Source organism: Eretmochelys imbricata, chromosome 24 (genome assembly GCF_965152235.1).
Source record: "Eretmochelys imbricata isolate rEreImb1 chromosome 24, rEreImb1.hap1, whole genome shotgun sequence".
In the NCBI taxonomy this organism is placed as follows: Eukaryota; Metazoa; Chordata; order Testudines; family Cheloniidae; genus Eretmochelys; species Eretmochelys imbricata.
This window is the reverse complement of record NC_135595.1, coordinates 6,322,068-6,332,688: the sequence shown is the minus strand read 5'-3', so window position 1 is coordinate 6,332,688 and position 10,621 is coordinate 6,322,068. Positions and strand designations below refer to the sequence as shown.

The 10,621-nt window shown below is 47.1% G+C and overlaps 1 protein-coding gene across 1 annotated transcript; it reads left to right on the top strand.

Annotated features, from left to right (window-relative positions):
- Positions 1 to 1,133: 1,133 nt before the first annotated feature.
- On the top strand, positions 1,134 to 8,015 carry TXNIP (thioredoxin interacting protein). Its single transcript, XM_077840820.1, has 8 exons — positions 1,134 to 1,758; positions 2,887 to 2,959; positions 3,070 to 3,217; positions 3,690 to 3,792; positions 4,162 to 4,418; positions 4,888 to 5,044; positions 5,588 to 5,739; positions 6,189 to 8,015. The coding sequence occupies exons 1-8, from the start codon at positions 1,509 to 1,511 to the stop codon at positions 6,222 to 6,224; spliced, it is 1,176 nt and encodes a 391-aa protein (XP_077696946.1). The 5' UTR covers positions 1,134 to 1,508; the 3' UTR covers positions 6,225 to 8,015.
- Positions 8,016 to 10,621: the final 2,606 nt, after the last annotated feature.

Sequence of the window (10,621 nt, the reverse complement as noted above, 5' to 3'; positions counted from 1 at the left end):
TGTGGGGGGGGAGAGTTGTCAGGGGGCTGTGGAATTAACACCCCCATGGTCAGTGGGGGAGCTTTGAAACTGCCCCCATAGTCCTGTGAGGGGGAGTTGTGAGAGGGCTGTAGAACGGGCCCCCCCCCCCATGGTGAGTGTGGGGTGACAAGGGTGGGGCTGTAGAATTTACCCCTTGGTCAGTGTGGGATGAGGTGTGGGGGTGCTATGTAATTGACCCCCCCATGGTTGGGGGGGCAGTGCTGAGGGGGGGGCCTGTGGTGCTGCTTCCCTCGTCAGTGTGGGGTGAGGAGTCTGCGGAATTGACCCCCCGCCCCCATAGTCAGTGTGGGGTGAAGAGTAGGAGGGCTGTAGCATTGACACCCCTCCCCGGTCAGTGTGGGGTGAGGAGTGTGGGGGGCTGTGGAATTGCCCCCCCCCATGGTCAGTGTGGGGTGAAGAGTAGGAGGGCTGTAGAATTGATCCCCCCGCTCAGTGTGGGGTGGAGTGGGGGGGCCCCTGTGGAATTGACCCCCCCCCATTGTCAGTGTGGGGTGAAGAGTAGGAGGGCTGTAGAATTGACGCCCCCCATGGACAGTGGGAGGGGAGGGGGGGCTGTGGAACTGCCCCCACAGTCGAGGGGGGGCAGTGCTGGGGGGCTGAGAGCTGCCCCAGCACAGTTTATCCAGGGGGGTGGGGAGCCCCCCAACAGGGAAGGCCAAGTAGGGCTGTGTATGGCCAGTGCGCGGGGGGGGGCTGACATCTGCCTGTGAGCGAGACAACACCCCAGTCACAAAAACCCCCACACACCCCCGCCCTTCCCTGCTCCTCGGGAACATTATATCCCGCCCTCTTGCCCCTGATTGGCTCGCGGCGCCCGCCCTCTTGCTTCTCCTTGGCCCGCTCCCCCGTCGCTCTCTCCTCCACTCCTCCCTCTCGCAACCCAGGCCGGCACCTCTTACACACGGTGTCCACGCTCCGCGGTCGGCTCGGCGATTGGCCGGTGGGGATGTAAACAAGGCCTCGGCGGCCAATGGGAGAGCTGATCACGCGGCAAGCACGCTTGTCCACGCGCCCTCAGCATGGAGCGCTGAGATCAACACGGGAAGGGAGGGGGAGAGGGAGTATAAAAGCAGTGCCCGGCTTTTCCCTTGGCTCAAAGCCTTACAGGGTGCACCAGAAAGGAGCTTGCCTGTTGCTGGTGAACGATTGACCACCGGGAGAATCCCGTCCTGCCATTGTTTCTCCTTCCAGGATTGCAGCTATTAAAAAAAAAAAAATTGTCCTAAATCGTCATTTTTTTTTAACTCCAAAAAGGGTGCATTTATTTGCAAAAGCTCTCTGAAGTTTTGCAACGACACCTTTAGAAAAAGTCATAGGGGCCTAAAACCTCTAGATTGTGTCTCAAAACCACTCCTGATTTTTGTTGTTGTTTTGTTGTTGTTTTTTTTTTAAAAAAAAAAAAAACACCCCAAAAACAAAATCTCTTTTTTGGGGAGAGAAACAAAACTTATCTGCAACCAGTCATCATGGTAGTGTTCAAGAAGATCAAGACCTTTGAGATAGTCTTCAGCGAGCCTGAGAAGGTCTTCTGCAGTGGAGAGAAGGTAGCCGGCCGTGTGCTGGTAGAAGTGACCGAAGTCACCCGAGTCAGCTCAGTTAAAGTGCTGGCTTGTGGGGAGGCCAAGGTGGTCTGGATCAAGGGACCCCAACAGTGCAAGCAAGAGATGGAGTATCTGCGCTATGAAGATGTCCTCACCCTGGATGATCAGCCCACTGGTGAGATCCTTGGTTCAAGACTCGTTTTGTTGTGTGTGCCTCTGTCTTGTGGTTTCAGAGGAGCAGCCGTGTTAGTCTGTATCCGCAAAAAGAACAGGAGGATGTGTGGCACCTTAGAGACTAACAAATTTATTTGAGCATAAGCTTTCACTCACCGGTGAAGTGAGCTGTAGAAAGTTTATGCTTAGATAAATTTGTTAGTCTCTAAGGTGCCAGAAGTCCTCCTTTTCTTTCTGTCTTATGGGTTTCCCACTAGAGCTTTCTTTTAAAACTACAGGCCTAACGTAAACTGACGATTGCAGGCTTTTTAAAGGAGGTTTCTTGATACAGTTATAGAGCCACAGAGTTTTTGGGTGGAAGGATACAGAATCAAATAGTACTTGCATCTTCCTGGTCTTTGCTTGGAGTTCTCTGGTAGGAAGGCAGTAGGAAGTGCTAAATGCCCTTGTAGACCTAAGCTGGCTAAGATCCAAAATGTAACCTTGCATGGGAATCTCACTGAAGTTTGAGAATTTAGTGCTGAAATTTCCATTTAATAATAAAACTCTAGCTACTAATACTCATTACATTGCCAAGGAAAAAAAGCGGATATAATTATAAGCCTTGTGGATATTTTAGCCAGTAGAGAACAGTAATAGATATTAATATGCCTGTAGGAGAGTAACCTCCAAGACTGTAGGAGCAGCTCAGAATGACAGAGTAGTCTTTTTTAGTCTTTGATTCAGTCTCAATGGCTGGCTTCTCTTGAGTCCTAGGAAGAGCTGTGGGTACAGACTGTTTTGATAAGCAAGTCCAGTAGGCAGAATAGGTGTCACCGTAGGGAACTACAAGTTTAGATTGTTGGCAAGCGTATGGATTTCTTGGATCTCTGTAACAGGACGTTCCCCATCCATCCTGCAGGCAAGTTGTAAGGGGGTAGAGTTGTTAAAGTACCGTCAAGCCTAGATCTGCAATATTACGCCCCTTCCAAAAGGGCATCAGTAGAGTGTTCGGTTGTTCCTAGCTAGGTTGTAGCAACGAAACAGCTGCGTTGACTATTACAATTGTGAAACAGGACAAAAATCTCTCCTTAAAATCTCAGTCTGGAAGTATGTTCTAATGTATTCCTTTTTTCTTTCCTCTTTCTAGATGAGGATGGCTCTGTGATCTTGAGACCTGGCAACAAATATGAATACAAATTTGGATTTGAGCTTCCCCAGGGGTAGGTATTGGCCAAAAGTGGCTAGTAAAAATCATATTCTTGTTAAAAGTCCTTCCTTTCTAGTTATCCTGTGTGTCTCTAACAGGCACTTCTGCCCTCTTGTATTGCAGGCCTCTGGGGACCTCATTCAAAGGGAAGTATGGCTGTGTGGATTACTGGGTTAAGGCTTTCTTGGATCGCCCATCCTGTCACACTCAGGAGATAAAGCAGCACTTTGAGGTCATGGATCCTGTTGATGTCAACACTCCAGACTTAATGGTAATTATCAGGTGGCTGTATCTGTGCATGTGGGTGTTAGTTGCTGGAGCTATGTGGTGACTCAGGTTCTTAGAAAAGGATGTTAGCTCTGTCCTGAGGAATCTCTTTTTAACTGGCTTTATTGCAAAGTACAGATTAAAACACTTATTTCTGGGGCTGTGGTCCACATTGGTCAGAGTGTAGACTTCCCATGAGGGCTGTTTTAGTACTCTGCTTCATGAGACAGCCCATCTAGAGGGCAGCCATCTGGGCATCAGTGAGTCTCATCTACTATCCATAATGCAGGATGTTAGGGATTAATTGGAGTTACAAATTAAACTGCAGCAGGTTTGAAACACTGATGAGGGTAGGGCAAAGATCAGGCAGGTGGCAGACACTGAACTTCCAATAATGAGGAGCCGAGTAGGTGAAGGGGCAGGGGGACACAGACGATCAGTCTGTGTAACACAATCTCCCTGTGAATCTCTTCCAGTCGCCAGTTGCTGCCAAGAAAGACAAGAAGGTGTCCTGCATGTTCATTCCTGATGGGCATGTGTCTGTCAGTGCCAGGATTGACCGAAAAGGATTCTGTGAAGGTGAGATCTGGTTTCTTTCCTTTGGGAGTGGGATGGTGAGGGAAGAGGGGGTGTGGAGGGCTAAGCAGAGTGTATGAAGGTAGCAATGCTCCTGAGGGATGAGACAACTGACCAGGATTTGAAATCTGAAAATGCAAGAGGGGGAAAGGAACTGGACGTGGCCCAAAGGGTATAAGTAGGAGTATGTAATGCAATGTGACTGAGTGAAGGGAAGCAGACTGGGAATCAGGGGAACTTCCTACTCAATGAATCTTGCTTGGTTTAACTAGTAAAAATTAGCTCTGAATACATTGTAGGGCACAGCACAGCACTGGTCTGGCTAAGACCTTAGGCCTTCTCCATAACTAAGCTTTCTGTATCTTTTTCCAGGTGATGATATCTGCATAAACGCAGACTTTGAGAACATCTGCTCCCGGATTGTGGTACCCAAAGCAGCCATTGTTTCCAAGCATACCTACTTGGCAAACGGGCAGACCAAGGTTTTGACCCAGAAACTTTCCTGCGTCCGAGGCAACCCCATCATCTCGGGCATGTCTGAGAGCTGGCGGGGTAAAACTCTCCGGGTCAAGAAGATCAAACCATCCATCCTGAGCTGCAATATCCTGCGTGTGGAGTACTTCTTGCAGGTAAGGGTCTCCCTATCAAAGCAGCCATTTATTCCCGGCTTAGTCTAACTGCTGTGTGGATTCCAGCTCCATACGGCTTTAAGAGGATGCCCACTTCTGTAGTATGTATCTGATGAAGTGAGCTGTAGCTCACGAAAGCTCATGCTCAAATAAATTGGTTAGTCTCTAAGGTGCCACAAGTACTCCTTTTCACTTCTGTAGTAAACATGAGGGATGCCATTCTAAGGGAATTGGACATGTATAGCTGTCCCTTACATCCATAGTCTTGCTGAATATGGGAGCATAGGCACATGATTCACTAGCTCATGTCACTTTGACCAGTGAAGGATGGATTACACTTAATCTGTACGATAGTTCTTTCCCCACATCACTGCAGTTTCACTAGGAATTCTAATGTGACACCGACACTTGTATCTTGTATCGGGATAATGATATAGTAACCAACTCTATCCTGGTCTTGTCCGTACAGATCTACGCCAGCGTCCCTGGCTCCAAGAAGATCCTTCTGGAGCTGCCTCTTGTCATCGGTAGCAGATCTGGGTTTGCCAGCCGCAGCTCCAGCATGGCTAGCCAGACTAGCTCTGAAATGAGCTGGGTGGACCTCAATATCCCTGATGCTCCAGAAGGTGAGCTGAGTGCTATGCTGTTACGGGGATACTTGCTTTAGTCTGTAGCAAAGGGGGCGGTGTGGGTGGCTGCTCTGAAACCTTCCAGTAAATTGATTGAGGCCATCACTTGAAATGCAGAAATAACACTCTGTCTTAAGGCTAGTCTACAGCGGCAACGCTGAGGCACTGCCGTGGCCGCACCGGAGTAGTCACGGCAGAGCGCTGGGCGAGAGCTCTCCCAGCACTCTACAAAAACCACCTCCCTGAGAGGTGCAGCGCTGGCTCACTGTTTCCACTGGGACTTTACAGCGCTGAAACTTCCTGTGCTTAGGGGGGTGTTTTTTCACACCCCTGAGCTAGAAAGTTGCAGCCCTGTAAAGTGCCAGTGTAGACAAGCCCTTAGCTTTGTGCTAGGAAACATGCTGGGGGGGGCAGAGAGGGAGAGTGGATTGCTTCATCATAATGGCCTGAAAACAGGACTAAAACTGGGATTGCATCACAAAGCACTCTCCTACACAAATACCCTGTAGGGCTCACACGCTTCTCCTCCTCTTCTTACAGCACCTCCATGCTACCTGGACATCGTCTCTGAAGATCACCGCCTGGAGAGCCCCAACACTCCCCTTCTGGATGACTTCGACAGTTCCTTCGACAGCCCTATCTTCATGTACGCCCCAGAATTCAAGTTCATGCCTCCTCCTACTTACACAGAGGTGAGATTTGGTGACATTCTTGCTGGCTGGTTTCAGCCACAAAGGAAGTAGAGCTGGAAAACAGAAAACTAGGATTTAGTTGGGGTGGGAAACTTTGCATTCATACCCCTATCAAGGCTGCTCAGACATGGCTAGACTCCTACTCTGTATTGTCAGGAAGACCGAAACTGACAAGACTAGAAGAGATGAATTGTCCTTGTGATACTGATGCAGATCTGTCCAGGGATGCATTAAAAGCACACTGCATTTGCTTGTGCAAAGCTGCCCAATGGGGATGATGCATCTTTCTTCAGCTGGGTAGCTTTGAGTTATAACCTATTTCTCGAGTCAGTTTCCTTAAACACATGACCACAGTTTTCTAGTGAGGGGAGACGCTATATCTTGGTTAGGGTTAACATGTTAGTACTCTTCAGCAAGTGTCTAAAGACCTTCTTATTTTTCTTTCCCAGGTGGATCCCTGCAATGGTAACAACAACGTGCAGTGAGGGCCAAGAAGCAGCTGTTCCTCTGTTTCTTCTACTTTCCTGGACTCACTTTATATCTGCAGTGATTATACCTAGCCAAAGTTCAGAACGGGGTTTCAAAGCCCTGATGCAGGAAAAAAATGTCCCAAGAGGTGTGGGGTAGGGCAGCTCCTACCAGGCTGAAAAAAATCACAGCCAGCACAGAAGGCTGCAAATGTGTAAAGGTCTTTCTTCTAAGAAGACTTGATGTGACGAGCGAAATGTCATGTTGGTCAGACGCCTTCAGGGGGGAGGAGCTTTTAGCAGTGGGCCAGCTAGTGCTCGCCCTTGTCCCAGTGCTCAAAAGGACTCCAGAGCCCTTCAGAATCTCCCTGGAAAATAAATAGTTGCTTGTATGGAAACTGTAATGGGAGTACATGGGGTGGAAAAGGTGTGTGCTCTGTGGGGAGCACACAAGAGTTGATTTTGTTAGGGAGAGGCATAAAGCCAGCAGATTCTGACTTCAAAAAAGCTTCTATGCCAGAAAAACTACCATCACCGTGCCTTGAATCTGTTACTGTGCTGTACTGATGATCAGTCGTGTTTGAACACATGATCAGTGTTTTGTTTTGTTTTTTTGGTAAGTGTCTGAAGATTTCAATGAAACCTGCTAGCTTAGGGTTGTAAACTTATTGCTCTGTAAGGATTGTTACTTGTGCTTGAGCCAGCACCATAAATCTCAAAGCTTTTTACAACCCTCCTATTGAGGATTTTGGGTGTTGGTGGAAACACTCCTGTGCCTTGGCACTAGGTAGAAGTGAAGAGATCAAATAGCAGTCATCAAGGGGAAGAACTTAAGTGGTGGGGTTTTTTAAATATGCAAGGGATATTTATGCATGTCTGTGTCTTTTTTTTTTTTGTTCTGACAAGCAAATGAAACGTTATCCAGTCCAAATGTCTCAAAAGCCAAGATTTTATACCATCAGTTCAAAGTGGTGTCATATGACTTATGTCTTTGGTTGCATTTATTGTTTGACTTTGAGTTTTCTGAATCTGCTAAACCAGTGTAAGCTAAACTCCATGATCCTTTTGAGAAGAATCACTATCTCCGTCCTTTCGTTTTGAATTTTTATCTTCCTTTGTGCAGATAAACCAATGCACCCCAAACCCCCCAACCCAGCCATCACTACTACTTGGTTTAATTGGCCTCAGCAGGTGCACAGAGGAGTCTGGCTGGGATTGCACTTTGAGGACAGCCCAAGAAATAACAAACCTCTCTGGGCCCAGGCAAACCCTGAGAATTTTCTCATGCTTTCCTTTGCCTGCATATCCAAGCACAAGTCTCAAACCCGCTCTCTCTGGCACCATTTGAAGAAGTTTTGGCCAAACTATCTTGTGCAACGTCCAGACACCTGGGGAAAAGGCGCTCCGCCTGAAGGGAGGCTGTCAGAATTTAGGCAAACATTAAACCAAAAAATGACAGGGAAGGTTTTCTGGTGTGTGAGGGATTGTGGGGGAGTTTTTTTTCTCACCCCCCTGCCTCCCGGTTTGTCCTGTCCTTACACAGAAAAAAGCACTTTTTTTTCTTCACTCTTGTGTATTCATTAACTCAGCACTACGCATCCTAAGTATGTGTTCATCTGTATTTGGCAGAACCAACCTTGCGTAAGCCTTAGCTGCCTCAGCCTATCATGACACGAATCAGGTGTACTGAAATTTTTCTACTGTGTTTTTTGTATTTGTTTGGCAAAATTTTTATATTTGTACAATTTAAGATGCTAGAACCACCCCTGTGGGGTGACATTTTTAATAAAGACAGTTGAAATAACCAAAGCCTCCCTCATTCTTGGGTGGAAGCTTCTCTACTGGGGTTGGGGTGGGGGGCATCGTAAAACGGATGTGAAGCTTCAGAGCTGGGTGTGATTAGGATGTTGTGCTACGTTACCACCTTACCAATTCCACTGCGGGGGGGGGAGGAGAAGCAGCAGCCACCGCTTGTGTTGAATAGTCTGCAACACAAAGGCCAAAACTTTCAACTGTAAGTGCCTGTGACAGTCCCTGCCTTTTATCAGTGACTTGATTATTTTAACAGCCAAAGCACCTCCAATTTCCAGTGAAGTCAGTGGGGCCTGTGTCCAGTTCCATTGTCAGTAGTGCTGTTTAAGTGCTAAACTACTGGATCCAATGGAAAGGGTGCTGTGTTGTCTGTCCCAGGGTTAAGGAGACCACCCTTTTTATTCCCAGCTGTCCACTAGCCTCCTGCTTGACCTAGGGCAAGTCACCGTGATTCTATGCTTTTTTAACATGGAGACTAACACCTTCACAGGTCGTTTGTCCTCTAATAATCTCACGCAAGCAGAGAGGGAGGATACAAGTTATCCAGGAGGTCAGATGAGATGATTTAGTAGTTCCTTCTGGTGTATTTTTGTTGTGGTTCAGGGTCTGAATGAAAGCTCTACAGTCAGTTCTGCCACTGACTAAGAGATTTGCCCAAAGCTGCAGATAATCTGTTATAATACTCCCCTAATTCAGCACTGAGGCTAAACCCCTTAGCAACCGAGGTGCTCAGATACTAGGATGATGGAGAAGATGATATGTATGGATGTTATGTACTTGATTTGCTAGCGATCTTTACTAAAATTGGTGACCGTACTGAAGAGAGCCAACTTAACTCACTGCATACTGGCCTGGTCTCCACTTGGAAACTAGGTTGGTATAACAACATTGCTCAGGGATGTGGAAAGAGTCAACCGTCTGTGAGCAACACCGTTTAACTAACCTAACCTGTAGACAGTAAAGTCAATGAGAAACTTGCTGTTGATATAGCTATCACCTCTCTGGGAGGTGGATTACCTATGCTGCCAGGAGAAAGCATAGGTAGGGGCTTCATGAAAGCAGTGCAGCATTTTAAGTGTAGACCTACACCCTGTTACAACAGTGGTGGCATCAAATTAAGAGTTCACGTAATTAATGAGAAGATGCATACATGATTGCAGGAATGTTATTTTCATCAGTTGAGTGCTTAACTAACCTTCCCAAATAGGAGCAAGGTTTGTAAAACTGACGGTCTCCTTCCCCAGTAAATCTCTATTAAGGGCATCTTCAAAATAACACCTTCTCTTAAGCAAATAATTTGTGATGGAAAATGTAAAGATATTTTAAAATGGAAACTTTAACCCTCCAAAGTCGTGTCTATTTTATGTGGCCACTAAAAGTCCCATAGCTTGCTCTTAAGAGTAATTGATTACCCTTGATAAAGAAAAAGTCTCTGTCCCACCCCTGGCATCTGCTTTTCTGCTACCCCAAAAGTGATTGTATACATAAGGGATCAGAGTCTGTAGAAAAGCAATCAGTAGGAGAAGGATCAGGCCCATCATTTCAAATGCTTTGGGATGGGAAGTGCCACATTACTTATGTTTCAACCAGTTTTTGCCCACAACTTAATTTTTACTACCTGCTTGCAACATGTGCCCAACAGTGTGTTTAGCAAAAACAGTGCAGAAACTCCTTGCCTGGAGGGGCTTAAAATCTCACTCAAGCCAGCGTCTATTTGAAATCCATGCTGCAAAGCTTATCTGCAGAAAAGAATAAAACAGCTGCAGAAGGCAATACAAAATGATTTAGGGCCAAGAAAGAGATGAGCTTGAAAAGATTTAAGCATCAATTAAGTGGAACTTCACCCCTGCCTAAAAATCACCAGATCTTCTTGCTGAATATTTCAGAGCTCTGGACAAGAAGGAATGACTTACACTTTACATTCAAAGATTAGATTTAAAGGCCAGAAGAGACTATTACAGCACATATACAGGAGGTCAGGCTAACAGGCCAGAGAATTTCATCCAGTTCCTCCTGTATTGAACCCAATAACTTGTGTTTGACAAAAGCGTCTCTTCCAGAAAGGCATCCAAACACTTAGAAGACATCAAAAGATGGAGATGCCACCACTTTCCATGGTAGACAGGTCCAATGGTTAATTCACTGAACTATAGCACATCTCTGTTCTGGACGCAGTACTCAGGGGAGTCTATTTCCTGAGCTACCGAACTTGGCTTTAAAAACGTTTGGTGGGGAAATAGTCCCACTGCAGGACCCCATGGTGCTATCGGTTGGCAGCGTACCGCCATGCGCTAGGTAATTTCACCCTGGGGCTGGATATTAGAGACAAGATGGTGAGGTCATCTCTTTCATTGGACCAACTTCTGTCTGCAAAAGAAACAGGAGCAGTGGAAGCTCTCATAGAGTGGGGGAGGGGGCCACCGGCACCTAAACCCTGCCCCCCCCTTCTCCCTGAGTCCCTGCCCCACCTCTTCCCCCAAGACCTCATCCCTCACTCGCTCCTCTCCCTCCTCCGCCCCCTTTTGGTGCCCCTGCAAAGGGACGCGCTTTCAAGCTTACTCAGAGCGTGTCTTCAGGTCTGGGAACGAGTTAGCGACTGCTGT